The sequence below is a fragment of the Callospermophilus lateralis genome, chromosome 15 (genome assembly GCF_048772815.1).
Source record: "Callospermophilus lateralis isolate mCalLat2 chromosome 15, mCalLat2.hap1, whole genome shotgun sequence".
NCBI lineage: Eukaryota > Metazoa > Chordata > Mammalia > Rodentia > Sciuridae > Callospermophilus > Callospermophilus lateralis.
Window position 1 is genome coordinate 21,581,963 of NC_135319.1, and position 23,780 is coordinate 21,605,742.

Sequence of the window (23,780 nt, forward strand, 5' to 3'; positions counted from 1 at the left end):
GCACATACACAACTGCTAAACAACATTAACCACAAAACAAATAATATGATTAAAAACTAAAAATATTAAATAATATGAATTCATACTGATACTAATGAATTAGTGAATAAAAATGAATGAAAATGGCAGTTTCTTATCAAAGAATTTCAAATAATAAAGATAGAATAATTGAAGGAACTAGAAAGTCACCATTAGTATGCCTTAGTGAAAACTGCTGCAGCAAAAAGCAATGATCAATGCAAAATTAGTGGGGAAAGTTTAAGGAAAAAATAGAATATTCGCATAACCATAACATATCTCCCCTAAAATAATCATTAATTATTGTGGTGTTTTTATCATGTGCATAAAATTCATGATATTCTTCCCTTTGAGAGGTGGAGTTCAACTCTCCTAGTCCATCTTGCTCTCCTGGTCCAAACTTGACTACTGGACTAACTTTTAACATACAGACCTTGGGAAGGGAAAAATAGAAACCTTACAGTGTTGTAACCTGACGGACATGACCTTGACCATTGACTGAGATGGGCATCACCAGTCGTAAGACATACAGCAGTTCCCCCACTTATCTTCAGTTTTGTTTTTCACCCTTGTGGTTATCCATAGTCAAATACAGTCTGAAAATATTAAAAGGAAAATTCTAGAAATAATCAGGTTCAAATAACTAAGCTTATGTAATTCTCATTACAGTATATGGTTATCATTCTATTTTATTACCTATTACTGTTGTTAATATCTTGCTGAACCTCATTTATAAATTAAGCTTTATTGTGAGTATGTATGCATGGGGGAAAAGCAGAACATATGTAGGTTTCAGTACCATGTGTAGTTTGAAGCATCCATTGGGGGGTTTGGAATGTATCCTTCTGTGGATAAGGGGCTGTGCTACTGTATGAACATCATGTGCCCTGATATGATTCAATGAGAAGAGAAATTCTCTGTGTTTTTCTCCCAAATCTGCAACCTCATATCTAATCATCAGAAAACCTCAAAGAAATACAAATTAAGGGATAGTCTAAAAAAGTAACTTTTTTACTACAAATGTGCCAGTGCCATGAAAGAAAAAGATCAAAGGAAAGTAAGGAGTGTGACAATTGAATGGAATGTGATATCCTGGATTAGATTCCTGGACAGAAAAGAACATCCATGGGAAACCTGCTGAAATCTGGTAACACTGACTCACTAACATTATGTCTTTCTTTGGATAAAATACACCATGGCTATGTAAGATGGTAGCTTTAAGAGAAGGTGGAGGAAGGGTATGTGAGAACTCTGTGTACTATCTTTACAACTTTTCTGTAAATTTAAAGTTATTTCAAAATTTTAAAAAAAAAGATTTAACATATTTTCTGTAAGATTCTTCAACAGTCTCTTCAGACTGAGCTATCCGGAAAATTAATGCAAGCAGGTCCACTTTCTATGTTATACATTTTTAAGTACAGCTTTTTCTCTTGTTTTTGATAATGAAAGATAATTCCATTTGGGTTTTTAAAAACTCACTCCAGGTACTGAACATGAAGAAAAGCTGACTCAAAATCTGATCTTAGGAAAGACAATATGTTTGTTTGGAGACCAGTTAATTACCAAGAACTTTTAGCACATTGGGTGTCAATAAAGGTAGAGTTAAGTCTCTGACCTATGTTTAAGACTTGAGGGACAATGACAACACAAAACACAGTTACTCACCAGTGTGACTTTCCTCTGTGGTTTCAGCAGCTTTGGTTTGTGGAATGTGGCAGCTATTGGAGCTGTGGGAAGTCAAGGAGTTTTAGCTTGCAACTCCCCCAGAACTCTTAATGCCCACCCATGAGCATCACAGACCCACTCAGTGCAGACTTTCAGACCCCTTCCTGGCCCCATGGAAGAGTTCCAATTTCTGAACTATGTATCATCGGTTGCTCCTCTTTGGGGAGCCATCCTCCCCTTTCTTTGGATATATCAGTGCCCCTCCTTGGTCAGGTCAATAAAATAGCTCTGAATAAAATAGCTCTGAATAAATCACTGCCTCTTTGTAGAGGTCAGATGTGCAGGTGAGAACTAGGTGCATTTGGTAAAGGCTGGGGCTGATACCTTTCCCAGAAGACTCTGTCCTACCTGGTCCCTGACCCTGGAAGCAATGACTGATCCTCGCATAGCTCTATGAGGTCATCAGTAAGGATCTTACTCTCCCTGTTTAACAGAGAGGGAAAACAAGGACCATCTTCCAATATCACCTAACTAGATTTGGGACTTTAAATTGGCATTGAAAGCCCAGGTCTACTTAGCTAGGTTTCATTTTTATCTTTCATAAGGTAGAGTAATATCTATCCTGGAATAAATGAGACAATACAGAAGGATGACCCCTGGCCCAGAGCAGGTGTTCTCTGCTCCCTTCCTTCCCCAGATGTGTGCTTCTCATGCCTCCCTAACAAAACATCCTTCCATCCTTCCAGCTTTACCACCATTGGTATTCACCGCAGGGCTGAGGGGCCCCAGGAGACCACTGGTGGAGCATCAGTGGAGGAATAAAATGTATCTGGTCTTGTTATTAAATTGTTTACCTGGGAAATCCTTGTATTCCCAACTATATTTCCAATGTGTTGAGCTATAAACATCCAAATCAAACTGTTATTTTAAGAACTGTCTATGAGAGTCTGGGTTCTCCTAAGACTTATGTAGTTTTTTTCCTTACTCAGGTTGCTCTACATCAAAACTGAGATCACAGAATAATCATCATTTTACACCCAGAACAAATTTGAAATACACTGCATATCTGGACGACATATTTAAGAAGTCAGAGAGACTTCTTTCCTTTAGGTGAACTAAGGAAATGCTGACACCCCCCTTGTCCCACACCACCATTTTTTTTGTAGAGCATTTTGAAGATTCAAAGTGAAATACAACATGGGTTCCTCTGTGGATGTTGACCTTCCCTGTGGATGTTGACCTTTCCATGGTGAAACTATGCTGAACCACTCCAGAGGATGGAGATGGTCACGTACCAGTTGTAATCAAACCCTCGATGGGGGTGTCTAGGCCCCAATACCAGTGAATCTCATGTCCTCCATCAGCCTATTTCCCCTGTCCTGATTCTACATTGACTCCCAGGCCAATCTCTGGATTGATCATGTGGTTTCCACACAGGGAATTGCCATCCAGCTTCCTACCTTTGGCAGGAACTGCAGGAGGAACATCTGCCTTCTCCTTCCGCCTCTTGCCCTTCTTGGGCTGCAGGGGGGCCAAGCTGGTCACGCTGGTGACAGTCTCCCCTGAGCTGTAGAAGGAAAAGGCCCTGGTGAAGCCAAAGTTTGACTTGTTGTCGCAAAGCAGAAAGGAAAAAGAACTGCTAGTTTCCAGTAGTTTCTGAGTGCTCCCTTTGCAGCTGTGTAAGGAGGAGTCGTCTTATAGCTGGACAAGGTTGGCTCTATGCTTATCTCCAGGGATGTCTAGAAGTCTGGTCCTGACCCTTGGATAAGATAAGGATGATGAGATGAGCTAGTTTGTGATTTATAATGTGTTGTTTAAAGTTCAAAATGCCCTGGAGGATCCCCAGGCCAGCTTTTCTACATTATTTAGGGATATAAAATAGCTGATGGTTTACACCTGGCTTAAATGGTTACACAGTCTGACTTGGCTACATACCAGTAGAATATTAAAGAGGCCACCAGAACCTTTTGCTTGAGCTCTCCGAAAACCAAGATTCTTTGCCCATCCATTCCATGTCTTTGTGGTTCTCAATTCAAAAACAGAGCACCACCCTGGCAACAGAATGGTAGGGAGCCGCACCCAGAAATCTCTCTTGGGTCCCCCTTGAATGCTAGGGATTTCTTCTGCTGGAATTTTATCTTCATTATATGCTAAGTTGAGTTCACGCTGAGAAGTATTTTTCCAATTAGCTGATCCTGTGCAATCACTACAGTATCAGTTTCTATGTGTTATCTCTGATAATCCAAAGTGAGAGGGATGATCAGCCTTGTTACAGATAAGACAGCCAAGGCTTTCAGATGCTTACTGACTGCCCTGGGTGACACTGTTAGTAAGAAGCAAGCCTGTCAGTCAAACCCACTCTTGGCCTTCCAGGTGGAATGCAGTCCACAAATTTCCCTGAATGTCCACCAATCTTGTTCCAAAGTCTTCCATTGGCTCTAGCAACCCAGAGGGAAATGGTTTTTAGAATCTCTTGTCCTCAGGCATATGTTCTAGCTAAGTAGGTATGACTACCAAGACAGACTAATTCCCCATCCATAAAAAGTTTCTAGAAATCCATAAGAATATAAGCAATTGCTCAAGCATCAAAATGGAAAAAGTTGGTGAACAGGAAATTTTCATCCCAAACATGCTAATGCTCTCTCCTGAAAGAGCAATCCAAGTTGAAATATGTACTTTCTTTTTTCTCATAATAGAATGGCAACAATGGAATCTGGGCAAAGCACTCTTTGGATAAGAGTGCAGGGCTGATATGAGTGCAAACCTTGCCCAGTGAAGAATGACTTAACATGAGCTATCAAAATTGCAGGCTTAGAGTCTTCAAATGGCAATTACACTTCCAGGAACTCATTGTATGGATGTTTTTCATATATATGAAATGTTTCATGTGTAAGATAAGACATTACAGTACAGTTTGATTAGAAACAACCCAACTGTCAATCAGCTGGGGACTGGTTGGAATAGATTATGGTGAATTCACACATGGAGTTTTGTGTGACGAAAAAGAGGAATGAAGAAGTGAAAAAGTGAGGTTTTGGACAGTATATTCTTCTTTTTATATAAAAATAAGGGAAATAAAAATATATATTACCATTTGCATGCATAAAACCTCTAGAAATAGTCAAGAATTTAAAAATAGTGGTCCAGAAGAAAGGGGATACTGAGCAACTAAATGGATGGGAGACAGGACAGTGAGGGTTATTACTGGATATGTTTATGATAAAATGCACATAAATACCTACACTTCATAAGAGATGTTATTTTAATAATAATCCTAGATATTTGAAAATAAATGAAGACTGAATCATACACTGTGGGAAAAATTCCAAGAATATGGTTCCCACTGAGATTCCTAAGGACAGCTTATTTTCACTGGGAACAGAAACTAACTGGTCACAGCTTTAGTGTACAGGGACAGTTGTGTAAATTCACAAATAGCCAAAAGGAATGCGAGTTTACAAAACTCTGACCACTAAGAGCAAACAAGGGATTAGAAACTCTCAGAATTGCTTAGATATACAAACACATGTACAGTTCAGTTCTGTAGCTTTTTAAACTCTTGAAATGTTTATTTTTATTTCTTTTCAAAAGAAAGTAATGCAGGTTCACATTTTAAAATGGTAATTACAGGCATGGAGATGAAAGGAAATAAGTTTATCATGACCAAAACACAATCTTTGTAAATATTTCCACAACTCTTAATTTTTTTTAATAGACTTCAAATATTAGAGCCAAACTGAGCAGAAGGTACAGAGATTTCCTAAACACTCCCTCCCCACCACACATGCACAGCATCCCCCATTATCACCCTCCCCCATCGGGGATGCACATGTTACAACTGGTAAGGGCACTCTGACACACCATCATCACACCAAGTCTGTAGTTGACATCAGAATTCCCTCCCGATGTATATTATATGGGTTTGGACAAATGCATAATCACAGTATCCACCATGACTGTGTCATGCAGAGCAGTTTCACGGCTCTAAAGATTTTCTGTGACCTGCCTATTCATCCTTCCCTCCTCTCAAGTCCCTGGTAACTACTATCCTTTCTACCTTTACCATCCCCAGAATTTTGCCTTCCAGAGTGCCATATAGTTGGGATCATATAGGATGTAGTCTTTTCAGATTGGCTTTTTTTTTCCCCACTTGGTAGTGCACACTTAAAGTTCCTCTGTCCTATCAGGGCTCAATAATTCATTTCTTTTTTAGTGATAAATAACATTCTATTGACCGAATGTACCACATTTTATCTATCCACCTGTTAAAGATATCTTGGACGCTTCCTAGTTTGGGCAATGATGGAAAAAGTTGCTATAAACATTTGTGTTCAAGATTTTGTGTAGACAGAAGTTTTCAATTCTTTCTTGTTTTTTATATATGTTTTAAAATCATACCATGTTACAATTTGCATTCTTATTTTTTCTTAATCTACACATTTCATATTGTTAAATTCTCATACTATTTCAGTGAGAAGATAAGTCATACTTAATTTAGCCTTTAACATCTGAACATCCACTTTGTTTTCCAATTTTTAAAAATAATGTGTATGTGTGTGTGTGTTGTATATAATGGTTTTCCATTCTTATGTTTTCATTTTTAAGCTGGGTTCCTAGAGCTGGAATTACCATGTCACAGAGGAGGACCATTTTAAAGTCTATTTAACACCTACTTTCAAAATGATTTCTGACAAGTCAGTTCTCCTTCATAACTCTTCAATGAATGAGGGTACTCATGATGTCACTCTTTTTGATGCCAAGTAGATCAACTTAAAAAATGACTCATTTAATGAACAAAAATGTGATCCCTTTTTTACTTGGATTTCTTTGATCATTGTGAGGATGAGCACTTCCCAAGTTTGTCTGGCATGTTTCTTCATTTGCGATGCATCTGCTTTTCTACATTTTCTACATTGTGATGTATCTGGATTTCTACATTTGTGATATATTTATTTAGGATCTTGGGTTTTTCTCAGATATTTGTGTGCACCTTTTGCATCCTCTTGACATATTTGTTGCAAATATTTCTTCCAATTTCCTTTGAATTCTGATTTGTTAAATGTACAATCTTTCTTTGTTTTTGCTGAAATCTCTTTTGATGGTTTCCTTTCATTTGTTGCCTATGAGTTTGGATAGTCTCCCCAACTGCAGTTCACACACTGCAGAATCTAATAATAGTTCCATTGCCTCTCTTTTTTCTTGGATTTAATTCTTTAGCTCTTTCATGTAAAATGGAAGTTTCTTGAACATTATTTATATGAATTTATGCCGCCATTCTCAGGGCTTTCAGTAAGCTAAAAAGGACTCACTTTGTCATTACCACTTTCTTTCAAAACAGTGCGACGGCACCAAACTAAATTTAGTTCTAATTCATAGTTCAACAATGAGACCTCGTACAGACACTGAGTCATCACAGTGACATAGGATAGATGATTTTTCCCTCAGAATTTCTCTCATTGAGCCAGTGGGGCTGGTAGGACTTTTTGACCAAGAAAGCCCATCTCATGATTAACTCACAAGAAAAGTTATCCCACATGTTGGGGGATAACATGTATTTTGTCTCTGACACAACAGAGATGATGCCAGTCAAACCAAAAAAAAAGATGAAAAACAGGCCGGGGAACTCCCTCTAAATTAGAGGGCTGTGCGATTAGAGAGAAGTGCTATTTGCCAGAGCTCTATTGAGCAGGGCTGTTTCTCTGGCTCCAACAAGGGTGAGGCAGGAGGTGGCACGTGCAGGGTTCTTGTAAGATGTACAGACAGTTCCTGCCTGGTCACCCCTCAGGGGTCTCCATCCTGCAAAGGCTCAGCACCTCTTCTCAGTGACTCCTGGTGGCTGGACAAAGGGCAGAGGGGCTGCACTGGAGCCCTGAGAGTGATTCGGGACAACTCACTTATCTCCCTAGAGATCCACACACCAATCTATAAAATGGGTCACCAACCCCTGCTAACAATCCACAGGGTTATGATGAGAATCAGATGAGATGGTGTGGTCTAAGTAAGATCAGGAAAGAAATGACTAAATAGCAACAAATTCAGTAGCCAGCATGAGGGAACATGGTGGGGAGTGCAACTCTGGGAGCAGGATGCTGCAACTTGGGTATTTCACAGTGCCCATGTTCTAGCCCTGAGGGAACTTTCAACTTGAACCTTGATCAGAAAACTCTCTGCTGAGTACAGCTTGCCCTTCCCCTGAGGAACACCCTCCACAGGCACAGCAGTGCTGAACAATAGCCATGCAGGACACGCCTGTTAGGCAATGAGGGGAGAGAGGCTGCAACCCTGAACAGACTGCTGCCCCAGGACATCAGGCAAAGCAGCTGTTATAGTTTGGATCTGGAACGTCCTTCAAAGGCTCGCTTGTTGAAGGCTTGGTCCCTGAGGCAGCAGAGTTCAGAGGTGGGGCTTTGGGGAAGTGATAGGATCATGGGGGCTGCGACCTAATCAGAGGATTAGTCCATTGGTGGATTCATAATTCTCATTATTGAGAGGAGGTGGAAACTGTAGGAGGTGGGGCTTAGTTGGAGGAAGTGGGTCGTTCAGGCAGGGCCCTGGAAGGGTAAATCCTGTGCCCAAGTCTTCCTAGTTTTGTCTCTCACTCTGCTTCTTGGTTGCCATGAACTGAGTAGCCTTCTTCCACTTCTTTCTACCAAGGTTCTGCCTTATCTCAGGCCCACAGCAATGGAGTCAGCTGACCATAAACTGAAACTTCTGAAACCATGAGCCAAAATAAATCTTTCCTCCTTTAAGTAATTCATATCAGGTATTTTGATCAGATCAAAGAAAAGCTGACTAACACAGAGGGTGACCTGGATTTTGCAAGGCATTGAACAAATTCTGGGTTTTTTGTTTGTTTGTTTGTTTTTTGCAAAAAAAACAAAGTTAAAAATGGTAATAGCTATGTTTGTGTCCATCCTGTGCAAGTCAGTATGGAAAGAGCTTGGCATTCATAATATCCATAATATCCCAGATGAGAAAATTAGACCTCAGAGAGTTCCAGACCCTTTCCACAGGACACTGACTAGACAGCACATGTGGGATTCAATCCAGGTTGGCCTACTTTATAGACCTTGAAGCAAGTACCCTTGGACCCAGTCCAGACAACACAGAACCATAAAACTGGGACAGGAAGATAGTTAATTGAGACATATCCACTGCTCTGGCTTAAATTAATTCCCTAAAGAGAAGATCCTGGAAGGTAACACTGAAATTTCAGTATATTTTAATTCGTATTAAATTCAGGCACTGCAGCTGATGAAACCCCTTCCCTGGTGGAAGAAGGAAGGGAAAACCCAAGTGCTGGGATCTTGGGGGCCAGAGATGTACCCAAGATGAAGGACCATCCCTTGAAACAGGGGGGTATGTTTCTGCAGGTTGTCTGGATAAGTGATGTCCGCCACCAAAATGGTATGCATGGTAGGCCGCCATATGGAAATTCTGTGTCTCCTCTAGAGCTAGGAGTATTCAGGAGAAGAGAGAGGAATAAAAATTTAAAATTAAAAAAAAAAACCAACAACACTATATACTGAACTGATTCTATCAAAGGACATAATTACAACTGAGACTCAGCCTCACCTACTTCCATAATTGTAAGATCAAAGCACACTCAGGCTGCACTATAGATGAGTCCCTCTGATGTCCCTTGGCCATCAAATGGCCATTCTTATACAGAGAGTGGCCTGGGATACGCTAGAGGTGCAGCTAACCTTGCAAGCTAAGGGGCTCTCATCCAGCCAACCATACATGCCTCAGACACCAGGTGTTTCCTTTGGACCAGGGCCATCTTTGTGCCTGGCACATATGAATTATGAATCCAAATGTTCCCTTGACATCTATCGAATCTCATTTCTTGTTTCATAAGTATGTACTTCTTATCCCTGGGTACAGAGTTGCCTGTCGTATGCTCCAAAGGGATTTATGACCTGAACTGAGGTAGATAGATAGGGACAAAGGTCCCAACCCAGAAAACCCTTAACAAGTGGGACTATGGAAGCCATGTTGGCTCTGGTCCTGCCAACACCTTCCTGGGCCTGCAGAGCTCTTGCTCCACCCTGTCTTTGGCAGGTATTTCTTAAGTTGATCTGTCACCCTCCAGAAATGTCCACATGCTTCCTTTCTTTCTATTTGCATTTTTTGGCTCTGACAAGGAAATGCCTGACCTAGATCACCAGAGAGATCCATCCATTTCTTTTTGAGCAGCCCTATGGCCTCTTTTCTAAGATTCCATGCAGGATCAACACCTCATAACCTTGTACCTAAAAAGTTAAGTGTAGAATCTTGAAGGAAGATTGCTGACTTCTACAGCTATGTCACTGTGCAACTTACTGTCACTTTAAAAATAATAAAAAACAATACTAATAACTACAGGTACCTCCCTCCTCAATGTCAACTGCCACATAAAGGCAAAGATTCATATATACAGGGCAAGTTTCCTGAACCTGACATCTTACCATAGGCTTTTTGAATTTATTCTGGGGGTGTCTCCTGCCACTAAAGTACCCAAGGTCAATGGTACCAAATTCTAGAGCTGCTTAGGAGTTATATAATTTCACTTTCAAGATGAGTGAATGGACCACTTCATCACAGTGACTCCATTGGGATGTGGTAAGCACATAGAGGGTGTCACCTATCATTATCTTATCAATGACATAATCATCATTGCTATGTGGAATCTTCTCTCAATGTTTGAGTGGAGAATGGGGGGAGGCAGTATTCCTGGGAGCTAAGACAGAGCCAGCTTCTGTCCTAAGACCTTCCAACATGCATATTCTGACAATATCAGAATAAAACCTGCTCCTTTGTGAGGTGGTTGCCACGTCATATCTGGGTTCACAGCCACCCTGTAACCATTCACAATAAGTAGGTTTATATCACATAAGAAGTTCACTGCTAGAGCCACATACTAGATAGTTGTATAACTGCCACCAAGGGAAGCTCTTCCTTTGCAGTCCCTTCCAGCTTTGTGAATTCTGCCACAGAGGCTTGGTCAGGCTGGTATTTTCGTTTGACCTTAAAACTTCTGAGCACTAACTGGTAAGATCAGAAAATGTTTTGTTAATATGTAGGGAGGCCCTAGAGAGTCCTGGTCTTGGGTCATAACACTAAGGGCTGGGAGAGGTCCCTGGGGTGGTGTCTTCAGCATCTGCCCCACTCAGGATTGACAGCACCTGTTTGGGTAGGATTGACCCCTTCCCCCAGCAGCTTGGCACAATCTTACTCTGGCTGTAGTGCTTGATCCAGGCTGTTCTAATAGAGGGGAGGTCAGAGTTGTGTTTGCTGGTTAGGAAGTGAGACAGTGGATTCTTGAAGGCCACAGTGAATGTACGTGGCTCTGCTCCCTTCCAGCCTGGCCTGAGGACAAAAGGCTACCTGGAGCTAGTACCACCCAGAAAAAAGGGCAAGGAGCAGAAGCCACCACCCCAATCACCCTGGGTCCCTCTGGACTGAGCTGCCCTCAGGTCCATCCACTGTACCATCCCCAGTTAGGTGAGCTGCAAATCCCTTCCTAGGTTACACCATCTTGGCTTTTGTCACCTGGAGTGAAAAGATTCATAAATGACAAAATGCTCCCATTTATCTAATAGATGGCAGTTTTATTAATGCTGTAGGTCTGCAGAGACTAATTTGTACCTTGTAGGGTATTTAGGAGGATTAGAAAGAAATCCCCTGAAATACAGGGCATGGGGACACTACAAGCAATTGTGAGGAAACAGCCCATGATCCCTGCCATCTCATCAAACCTTCATAGTGGCCCTGAGCACGATGGACAATGGGCACATCTGTTATGTAGAGGCTTAAACATTCCCAGAGAGGTTGAAAGACTGGATCAAGTTCACAAATCTGCCAGGCAGAATGGCTCAACCTGATAATGAGGCTGCCCAAACCCAGATGTTATGCACTTCACATTGTGCCAGCGTAGAGAACCAGTCTCAAAGGCCTGTCCTGCCCGCTCCTACTCCTGCCTGAGAGACTGTGGAAGCAGGATGACAGATCAGTGCTGGGGTGGGAGCACATGACTGAGAAGTGATGGCCATCAGGGGCGCAGGAGAGAGGCAGGTGGTGAGACACACACATGTCTTCCATCCCTGCCCTCCACAGCCTGCTTGCTCTGGTGAATGTGGACAGAGGAGGGTCTGCAGCACTCATGAACATTAAAAACCCAGCAGAGGGCTGGGGTTGTGGCTTAGTGGTAGCATGTGTGAGGCCCTGGGTTCGATCCTCAGCACCACATAAAAATAAATAAATAATTAAAGGTATTGTGTCCATCTACAACTAAATATATATATATATATATATATTTTTAAAAACCCAGGAGAGAATAATGAACAGTGATTGGACCACAGCCTAGGTCTATTTAGTTTCATTGTCCTTGGAGACACAAGGTCCTCCCTCAGAAAACATCTCTGAGGATGCAAAATGGTCTGCCCCAGACCTGTGTCCCACGATAGCCCTTGCACAAGCTGCTTACACTGGAATCCATGGTCACAGGAAGGCCACTGCATGCAGCAGATTCTGCATGCCCAACCTGATGCCTCCGTGAGACACTGGATTTCTCAGGTGGCTTCCGGGTCAGTGCAGCCAATCCTAATCGGCCTTCACTATGCCTCTCCCACTTCTCCTTCTGCTGCCCGACTTTCCCTAGCATCTGTTCTTGTTACTGGTGTGAATGCCGACTTCTGAAGCACTCACAGTGAATTCCAAGCTTCTGAGCACATCTGGGATAGCGTGTTTTCCCTGGAGCCAGGCAGCCTGGGCTGGCATTCTGTGAGCTGGGCTGCTCATAGGTGAGGATGCCTCAGCACACAGTCATTTTTTTTTTCTTTTTATCAATTTCTCATCTGGCAAATGGGGACCATGACAGCCTCCACCCAAGGGATTGTTGCTAGGAGTGAAGAAAGTGTGTGTCCCGTGATTTGTGTGGTTTCCAGGACATGGCGATCAATGAAAGCACAGCTTGGTTGTTGTTAGGATTGCCATCCTTGGTGCTGCCCAGCCACCCTCTTGATGCTCTGTCCTGCATCTACACACCTTCCAAATCCCATGACCAGGATCCTCCACTTCCCAGGCTTTCACCCCTAGGATCCTCTCTCTTCCCCCAGCCCCCCAGCCCTGTTCATCCAGAACACCCTCACTTATCCTTCGGAGTTGGCTCAACTACCCCACCCCCAAAGGCCTTACCCACCCCCCCCAACCACTGTGGACAGTTGCAACAGCTCCTGGACATGCCCAGTGTGAGAGCTACCTCAGTTGTATTTTACTGGGCTTCCTATTAAACAGGGACTTCAAGGGCATAGACTGTATGTTATTTCATCTTTGCTCCGTGGCTTTGTAACCTGAATCAGAAGAATTCCTCAATAATCACTGGCTTATAATAGAACCATTTGCAAGGAACTCACTCCTTACTAGAGATACTCAAAGCACTCTATACAGACCAACTCATCTAACCCTCCCAACACTGTGTGCTAGGTCTATTATCGTCCCCATTTTCCAGAGCCAAAGGCACACAGCAATCAGGGGCAGAGCTTGACTTTGAATAAAGGCATATTGGCCCCTCAGCCTTAATCTTCCAAGAAAATTGCCTTGCACAGAAGGAATAAATGTCCTGTCACCCTGTGACTAACCAGTATTATAAAAAAGAAGCAAGTACTTGCATATCTAAGATCAGAGCACCCATCTTTAGATTCTCTTTTAAATCACACTTCTGTCTTCATTCTGAGATCTTGGACATGTCACTTATTAATTAAATCCCATACTTCCATTTTCTGGGGATGCTTATAAATCTCTGATGATTCAGAGAAGACTGAAAAATGCTTCAAGTTAAGCTCACAAGCCATGATAGAACAGTTCCTGCAATTTATCCTGCACATATGTAGCCCAAACCCCTATCTGTCCATGAGAAAGAGTAAGTACCAAAAAACACAGAGAAAGCGGGAGGGAACTCCAGGTGTAGCTGCTGTCAGCACGTGCAACCTAGTGCCTACTTTTTGTCTATCATTTACAAACACTTTATTGTCTTAAATCCAGGAAGTAAATTGGCTGGGGATTGTCTTTCCTGTGCTCCCAAGCTATCCTTCCAACAACCTGCTTGACCTGCAGGGTGAAAGGTATCACAGCTCTGTGCAACTGGTAGGATTTCATTTTAAATCTGATGTTCCAAGACTTTGGGGGACAGGGTCATACTTACTAGCTGAGCTGCTCTCAGAGCTCTTTTCCCCAGGGAGGGCATGTTTAAAACCTGGCAGAACTCAGAGATATTCCCTCGGCTCTGCTATGTCTGCATCCTCAGCACACACGGCCATGGGAAAGGTCAGGGCTGTCCCTCCCAGAGCATGGCAACTTGTGACCTCAGGGATAATACACATTCACATTGAGCCTTGTTTTTTCTCCTCTTTGGAAAACGCTTAGTAAATCATGGAATTTCCTAGAGTCACCAGGTCTTTCCCTAGTGACTTGGAGAGGCCCCTTTCTCTGTGACCACAGTCTCCTCAGTACCAGCATGTAGCCTCTTCCTGAGGGTCCCTCCCCTGCCTGGGGGTTTCCATTCCTAGCATCTTGCCCTGGTTCTGTGCTTTCTGCCCATACCCACTTAGGACAAAGTGGTCAGAGGATGGAGAAGGACAGTGGTCCTGACCAGAGCTCAAGACCCCAGAGGCCCAGCTGCCCATGGCAGCAGCAATGACCAAGCCAACTGATGAGACTCCAGGACCTGGGGGCCCCAGTCATGATGGGGACAGGAAAAGTTGTCTGGGCTGCAGAGGTGAGGCATATTCAGGCCAAAGACAAGATGTGAAGGTGAGAACTGACCTGTTCACTATCGGGGCACTGTAGCAGGAGCTCGGGGCTGCACTAAGTAATTGAGGCATAAGGTTGTAGTTAGGAAGATGAATGAAAAGTCAGGCAGGTGCTCATTCCCAGGTTCCAGAGGTAGATCTAGGGTTTGTCCAACAGGAGGCACACCCGTGGGGGAAGCTGTGAATCAGGCACCCCACCTTCCTCCCTGGCAGTACAGCGTGGCTGGCAGAGAAGCAGAGGTAGCATTTGAGCAGGACTCTGTGATCCTCCCTGACCTCAGTGTTAGAGTCTAGAAGCCAATGAATTGAAGGTCTGGTTGCCAGCCTGTGGCACCTTTAAGAGGCAGAGCCTGGTGTGGACCAAAGCTAGGTCATTGAGGGTGTACCCCTGCTGGGGGATCATGGGACCCTCATCTCTACCTGACTCTCTCTTAGCTTCCCTCCACCAGGAGGTGAGCAGCTTTGCTCCACCACATAACTTAGGCCCAAAAAACAACAGAGCCAACAGACCAGGGATTGAAACCTCTGAAATCATGAACCAAAATAAACCTTTCCTCCTTTTAAGGTGGTTTTTAACGTATTTTGACACAGCAACGGAAATCTAACACAATCGGGTACTCCAGAGCTGGGGATAAACCAAACTCTACCAACCACCAGGCTAAGATGACACACTGATTGCTCAGTTCAGTCTCAGTTCATCACGGCAGGGGTAGGGGGAGGCCAGGGAGGGGAAGGAGGAGGGACCAATCAGCACAAGTCGCAGGCTAATCAGACACAAGCATGGCAGGAAGCAAACACTGAGTAATGATGGCTGGCCAGCTGCTGTGTAGCCTCTGACTGCCCAGCCATATCCTCCCCCAAGAATGAAATGACAGTGTCACCCTAGTTCTTGGGGCTTTGTGGGGAAGCATGCTTTAAAAAAAGAAACAGCTTTATTGAGGTATAATTGATGTACTGTAAACTTTACTGTTGAATGTAAAATTCAACAGTTTTTAAAGGATCTCTAAAGTCATGTAATGGTCAGTCACTAAGGTTAAGTTTCAGGATGTTTCAATCACCCAGAATGTCCCTCTTGCCCATTTTAAATTAATCTCCACTTCTAACCATCAGCCATAGATGATTATTAATCTACTTTCTATCTCTATAAATTTACCTTTTCTAGGCATTTTACTAACATGGAATCATACGATATGTTTTTGTTTTTGTTTGTTTGGTTTTTTTTTTTTTTTTTTTTTTTTTTTTTGCATCTGGCTTCTTTCCCTTAGTAGTGTTTTGAGACTAGCCTATATCTGAAGTCTGTTTCATTACCAGGCAGTATTTCATTGGGTAGATAAGCTAAATTTTGTTTACTTATTCACCAGTTGATGGACATATTTGGATTGTCTCCATCAGTAGATGGACATATTTGGATTGTCTCCAGTTTCTGGTTATTATGAATAAAGAAACTATGAACATCTACATATAGGTCTTTGTGTGGACAGATTCTCTCAAGTGGAATTGCTGGCCATATGTTAAATTGTATGTCTTAAGAAACTACCAGACTATTTTTCCAAGTGACTGTACCCTTTCACATTCTCGCCAGCAACATACAAGGATTCAGTTTCTCCACATCCCTGTCAGCACCGACATCGTCTGCTTTTGGATTACAGCCTTCTTGTCAGTCTGCAGTGGTATCACATGGTGGTTTACATTTGCATTTCTTTGATGCCTATGATATTGAACATATTTTAATGTACTTATTAGCTACTTGTATATCTTATTTACGGAAATATCTATTCAAATCTCTTTTGTCCATTTGTAATTACATCATCTATTATTGAGTTGTAAGAGCTCTTTATATATTCTGTCAACAAATTCCTTAACAGTTACCTGATTTGCAAGTATTTTCTTTCATTTAGTGGCTTATCCTTTAATTTTAAAATGTAATTACAAAGGTTTTCAATTATTTTTAATTAATTTTGAGGACAATAAGAGACAAGGGTCTCAGTTAATAATTTTGTCTTTGAATATCTATGAATCTAACATTATTGTCTTGGCTTTATATCAAAATTCAATTGACCATAAATGTAAGGATTTATTTCTAGATTGTCAGTTATGATCTCTGTACCTATATTTGATATCTGTACCAATAATCTCTGTACCTATATTTGCACAAATCCCTAAATGTCTTGATTACTATAGCATTAGAATGAGAAGAAGTGTAAATCCTCTTTGTTCTTTTTCAAAATCTACATATATAATTGAGAATCAGTTTGTCAATTTCAACAAAAAGTATGTGGTTTAATTTCTACATATTTAGATATTTCCCTGATGTTATTTTGTTAATGATTCTTAGTTTGATTCTACTGTAGTCAAAGAACCACTTCATGATTTCAATTATTTTAAATATTTTGAGGTTTATTTTATAGCTCAGGATATGGTCTATTTAATGTTCCCTGGGGGCTGGGGGAAAAGCATGTTCTTCTACAGTCAGTGTTTTATGTCAGCCAGGTCCTGTTGGTTGGCTGCATTGTTCAGATCTTCATCATCCTTGCTGATTTTCTGTCTATAGCAGATCTATCAGATGTTGAAAGGAGGCTACTGAGGGTACTCAGGTTCCTACGCAGAACTGGATTTATCTATTTTTTTTTTCAGCTCTTTCAGGTTTTGCTCTAATTTTGTGGTCTTTTGTATGATGTGTTACACATTTAGGAACTTTGTATTCCTGGCTGATTGATCATTTTATCATTTAATGTCCCTCTTGGCCTTAGGAAGCTTAATTTGCTCTTACATCTATTTTATCAGGTATAGTGCATCCACCCTGATGTTTTTGTTGTTGTTTATGTGGAATATATTTTTCTCTTCTTTTTTTTTTCAATCTACCTATGTCACTTTATATGAAATGAATTTCTTAGAAATAGAGTATAGTTGTATCACACGTTTTTATCAACTGTGCTACTCTCTGTGATTTGATTGGTATATTTAGACAATATGTATATACACACACATATATGTGTGTGAGTACATATATGTATATACATATATATGTGTGTATATATATACATATGTGTGTGTGTGTGTATTTTTGTTTTGTTTTTTGTTTTTGGTACCAGCGATTAAACTCAGGGCACTTAACCACTTAACCACTGAGCCACATTTCCAGTGCCACCTCCCCGCCCCCCTTTTTGTATTTTATTTACAGACAAGGTCCCACTGCATTGATTAGCCCCTCATTAAGTTGCTGAAGCAGGCTTGGAACTCAAGATCCTCCTGCCTCAGCCTCCTGAGCCTCTAGGATTCCAAGCATGCACCACTGCACCCAGCTCTATATTATTTTTGAGTTGGGTTTTGTTTTCACAATTATTTTAGTAGCTGGTTTGGTCATTACAATATACACGTATGATTGACCAACATTGACTGGTACCAGTATCCATCACTGAGTGAAGTGTGGAGACTTCTTTTGTATTTGGGTCATTTTATCTTCCTCACTTTAAAATATCACTGTCATGAGTATGAGATAGTTTTGTAATTCTTGATTTAATTATTAAATATTATTTTAAAGCTCATGAGAATCCATAGACTATTCTACTGTATGTATCAGCTCTTTCTGTTGTTCCTTTTTCCTTCCTGATGCTCCCCCAATTTTTTTCTCAAAAAATTTCTTTTCATCCTTATTTTAAAGTCTGCTAGTTACAAATTATTATTATTATTATTTTTGTGGCTGACTGTTCTATTCTTTCAATATTTAAGAACTGCACCATTTATTTCTGTTCTGCAAGGATTTCGAGGATAAATGCACTGACATGCAAATCATCTTTTGCTTGCTTCCGCTGTGTCTCCACGTGGGTTACATCAGGTTTATCCTGCTTGGCACTCACTTAAATCCTGAAGTCTTTTCCTTTGCCACACTTGGGAAGTTTTCAGCCATTATTTCCTCCAATTCTCTTTTCACTCCACACTCTTCTTCCTCTAGTTCTGGAACTCCAGTGACCTTGAGGACTGTACTTTGCTTGTTCTCCTTTAGTCTATTTTTTCTCTGTGATTCAGACAGAGGAATCCTACTGATCTGTCCTCCAGTTCACAGCTCTCCACTGACATCTCCACACTACCATTGTAAGGATTTTAAAATTCTCATTCAGTAAGAATTTTATCTCTATTATTACATTTTTAAATTGCACAATTTCCATTTTTAAATAATTTCTCTTTATTGGCTGAGCTTTTCTATTTTGCCATTTGTTTTAAGAGATGTTGTAATTTCTTATCAAACATTTTTATGACGGTGGCTTTAAAATCCTCGTCAGTTCAATACCAACACCTGATTCATCTCCGTGTTGACCTAGTCAATTCTCTTTTCTTGTTCAAGCCATAATGTTTGTGGTTTTCAGTGTGACAAGTGATTTGGGGAAGAATCGTATTAGGAGGTTCTGGGTTCTATTTAAATCTTCTAATTTTTTGCAGGCTTTCGCCCTGTTTCAGTTATCACATGATCTTGGCCAACTTCTGCAGGCCAAGAAGTTCATTTCACCTTCAGAGCCTTTACAATCTTATTTTAACCTGTTTGGATTATTTGGGGGCTGCCTGAGTGGGAGGGGTTTCCCTAGATGGAGCTGGATGTCTCTTGGTGAGTGGGGGAAGCCTCAGGCCCGTGGAGAAGAAGAAACTTCCTAGTTGGGCCTCTTATTGGGTCTGGGTTCCTCTTTCCAGTACTTTCCTCCAGCCCTGATGTCATTGGGGAGGGAAGTCTCAGGTCTATGGAAAGAAAAACCCCTATCTTAATGCTTATTGTTATTGGGAGGGGCTCCCAACCCATGCCCCTTGCTGGGGTGTAGGGATCAGCTGAGCTTGTCAGAGAAATGCCCATTAGATACAGGGAAGGAATGAGCTTACCTGGGTGCTTTCTGTCACTAGGCTAGGCTATGAAAAAAAAAAAAAATGGGTCTACTCCCCTTCTTCTGTTATATGGAGAAGACATAAGATGCTCTGCAACTTTGTAATTCCCCAGACCAGGGACCCTCGAAAGAAGACTTCCTTCTTCTGACTACCTCCCCAAGTCCTCCTTGGGTTTTCTCTTGTTATTTCCAGAGTTTATAGATGTGCTTTCCAGAGAAGACCAGGAAAAACTGACCTATGCTTTCTTGTCTGGATTAGAAGCCCCCAAATTTTAAATGATATGAGTTTGCAAATATCTTCTCACAACTACCTATGAGGTGTGTCCCACCAGGTAAAAGTGGGGCAGAGATGACACCGGTCCAAGGACAATAGGAGCATCTGTGTTCGGAAGGTACCAACATGGTTTTGATCAATTGCGAGTCCCCTCCTAAACAGGGGGTGCACACTCCAAGCTTCCTCCAGCGTGTGGGTTGGGCCAGCATGAGTCGAATGCTATCTGGACCTCCAGGGGAGATGATCAGATTGTGAAATCTTCCAACATGCACACACATGCAGAACACACATCGTTAAAGGGCTTATTTATACACTTACACGTAGACTGTTAGGTAAAATACATATTTAACTGGTTTCTTAGTCATAACAACAAAAAAAGTATAATAGCAGAGTTTCATTTGAAAAAAAAGAAGAAAATATTCCTACCTGTTCTGAGGACATTTCACCAAATAATGTCTCACTGTGAAAGAAAAAAGAAGAGAGAGGTAAATAAATGCTACTTTGGAGATATATATATATATATATTCTTCAGGAATTATCTGAAACGCAGGAACCCAAGCCTTGCTCAGGTCTCTGTACTACACCAGCTAACTCCTGGGGGTTTTTTGCATACTCTCTTGGGGGAATACAGCAAAGACATCACAGGACACCCCAGCAACTTGATATTTTTCCAGTTCTGGATCTAGTCAGGCATGAAGCCATACATGTCAGATTTCCTGGTTTCATAGTTCATAATATTTATTTTTGGCCAAAGCAGGTTGGTTGGTTTCTAAACACACAGATCTTGAGATGAAAGTGTCACAGAATTCCAAACTCTACCTTAATCACGACAAAGCCTTCCTGAGATCAGATGAGACAGCTAGTCTCCACTTAAAAGCTCCTAATATATGATAAAATGGGTGAGCATTCTCTGATTAATGCTCTTCCCAGACTCAAAAGAGGCCCTTGGGAAACCAGTCTTGGAGCAAGACATCCTTCTATAGCAGGTCTCTTTGGAGAAAACTAAATGATTCTGGCTGCAGAGGAAAAATAAGAATACCTAGGAACTCAATGAAACAAGTGTCAAATTCAAGGCCTATATCTGAATTTCCTCCACATAGAAGGAAAGTTGGAACAGCCAGGGGAATCTTGGGTTGTGTTGAAGGGTCACATCCATGGTCCTAGGGAATCACGCCTCCTTGTGTCTGTCCACACCTAGTATAATGCTGACTCTGGCTTGGCCACATGAGCTGCTTGGGCCAAGGGAACATCAGTCAATGGGTCCCAAGTGCGGAAGCATCAATGGCCTTTGACTGTGGAGTCTGCTCTCTTGTTGCAGGGAACTCTCTGATACCTCCTGAGGAAGTCTTGCCAGCCCACTAGAAAATGGGACAGCATGGAGCAGACATCCGTCATCCAAGCTGAGGCCCCAAAGTAACCTGCCCCGGCTGCTCCACTAGTAGATTGTTACTGGCCAAGTGTCTCCACTTAAGAATCTCCACTTAAGACCAGAAGAACTGCTCAGCTGGGCCCAGCCCAAATTGCTGACCTGCGTAACTGTGAGCAAATACAACACTTGCATGAAATCGTTAAATTTGAAGTAACCAATGCAGGTTTCATTGCTGGCTGGGAGACCTTCAGCTTCACAAATGTCTGTATAGCTTTATCTTGTCCAACTCCTGACCAGCACCCAGATTCTTCCTGCACTCCATTTACTGAGTAACTACTGAATGCTAGATAATTTATAGATGCAACAATAACAAGAGCAACCATGGCATGTATTAAATAATTCCTATATTTCTATCACTATTCTAAGAGTATTTATATGGACCAGTGGTCTTCAGTCTAGGGTTTTCATACCCCAAATCACTCTCATGTGGGACAGTTTGAAGGAAACCAATTTCTGGATCTTCATCTTCCATGTTATTCTTTCAAACAAAACAATGTGCCATTTACTTCGGATCTGTATTGTTTCCCTCCCCTGTCATGATGTAACTGTTTTCTATTTTATAAAACCAAGGCAAACTTTTCATTCATCAAGATAATATTGGGAGACCTGCCCTAGGGGGAAATGCCAGTAGGCAAAAACAAGAGATGATGTCAGTGTTGAGAAAGTGAGTACCTCTCGACCAGGTAGCCAACCCTTCCACAAGACAGGGCTGCACATTTCCAATATTTTGCTTCCAAAAAACATTGAGGAATATTATGTCAGATTCATTCCACTGTCTTTCCTATTTTTACTCCCCCTCTCTTCCCTTCATTTCCCTTTGTCTAGTCTACTGAACTTCTCTTCTTCCCCACCCCCTGCACCTCTTTTGTGTGTGTGTGTGTGTGTGTGTGTGGTTTAGCTTCCACATAGTAGCATGATTCACAAGGGCTGTGCTATGGAGCCAACACAGGTGCTCTTCAACAGATGAATGGATAAGTAAATACAGTATATATACACAATGGAATATTACTCAGCCATAAAGAAGAATGACTTTATGACATTCACCAGTAAATGGATGATCTGGAGACCATCATGCTAAATGAAATAAGCTGATCCCAATATCCCAATATGAAGAATATGAACTTTCCAACAGTTAAAGCATGTTTATGCGCTCTCTCTCTCTCCCTCCCTCCCTCCCTCCCTCCCCCCCCCCAATTATTTATTTATTTATTGGTACCAGGAATTGAACTCAAGGGCACTCAACCACTGAGCCATATCCCCAGCACTATTTTGTATTTTATTTAGAGACAGGGTCTCACTGAATTACTTAGTATCTCACTTTTGCTGAGGCTGGCTTTGAACTCAAAATACTCCAGTCTCAGCCTCCAGAGCCCCTGGGATTACAGGATTGCACCACCACACTTGGCTTCTCTCTCTTTTCTAATGAATGTTTTTTAAATAAATGGTCATAAATGATCATGGTAATTAACAACAAGACATTTAAGTCTAAAAAACAGGTGTAACCATTTAATTTTAAGATGTTAGCATTTGCAGTGTTCTGGAAATCACATCCATTGCAGTAATTCACATTTGTGATGAAAAGTTTTGATATCAATAAAAAAAGATCAAGAGTTACTTAGTTTTGTGAATTATTTTAGAAACTATTCAGGCAAAAGTATTTGAAGACCACAATTTTATACTCTAATTTAATATTCACAATAAACTTATCTTCACTGCTGTGTTACAATGGAGGACACAGAAAGGTTAATGAACTCAACCAAGGTCACACACCTAATTATTCCCGCCAAAATTCATATGTTGAAGTCCTAACCCCTAGTATTTCAGAATGTGATTGTGACTATGTTTGTTTAAATTCCCTTTAAAGAGGAAATTCAGTTAAAATGAGGCCAATAGGATGTACCCTAATCCAACATTGAGAGCAGTGACAGAGAATGGGAGAGCAGTGACTGAGATTGGGGGACATTGATGACCTCATGGATGTGGCAAACCTGCCGCCTGGAAATGTTTCTATGCAAGGGCACAGGATGCCTTGCTGCTATGGTAATGCCCCACCTGAAAAGACTTTGTGCAAAAGTCTTATCAGTGTCGATTTTGATCTCAGGCATATATGGGATAGAAGAATTCTCATGCTAGACAACCACAATGTTTCACCATCTCTGCTGCACCTGAGCCTGTCTGCTTAACAGTAACCTTAAACAATGGGCTCCTTGAGCACTACACAAAGCTCCTAACATTGCACATTGCAACTGTGGCAAAGCTACATAGATGTTTCTAGTTCTGTAATTTACCGGAGTATAAAGAAGAATGCTCACATAGTCTTTAACCTTATAATGAGATGTATATAAATAAAGCTTGCTGGCATAACTCTTTAGATCTGCTTCTCCCTCAGAGAGTAGTGCTCCACCTGATCCCAGTTCTTTTCCTTCACAATCTGCATGTGTGAGTCTTTCTTTTCTAATCCCCCATCGCCCCTTGCCTGTTCTGCGAGTTTGGTGGTGCAGGATGTGGCACGACATGACTGGTGACCTTATAAGAGGAGATGAGAACACACATCCACTGATGAGGACAACCACGTGAAGACAGGAAGAAGACACCATCTACAAGCCACGGAGAGAGATCTCAGGAGAAACTAAGCCAGCCAACGCCTTGACATTGAATTCCACCTTCAGCCTCCAGGACTATGAGACCATATGTGTCTGCTGTGTGAGCCCCAGTCTGGGATCTATATGATGGCA

The 23,780-nt window shown here is 41.6% G+C and overlaps 1 protein-coding gene across 1 annotated transcript in view; it reads right to left on the reverse strand.

The window, feature by feature from the left end:
• Positions 1-23,780, reverse strand: part of Vstm4 (V-set and transmembrane domain containing 4) — a 91,897-nt gene that overhangs the window by 21,343 nt on the left and 46,774 nt on the right. Inside the window, exons 5-7 of the mRNA XM_076834851.1 lie at positions 20,043-20,076; positions 3,144-3,250; positions 1,684-1,745 (exon numbers count right to left, since the gene is read on the reverse strand). Coding sequence (XP_076690966.1) covers positions 1,684-1,745; positions 3,144-3,250; positions 20,043-20,076 — 203 coding nt within the window. The remainder of the gene's footprint in view (positions 1-1,683; positions 1,746-3,143; positions 3,251-20,042; positions 20,077-23,780) is intronic.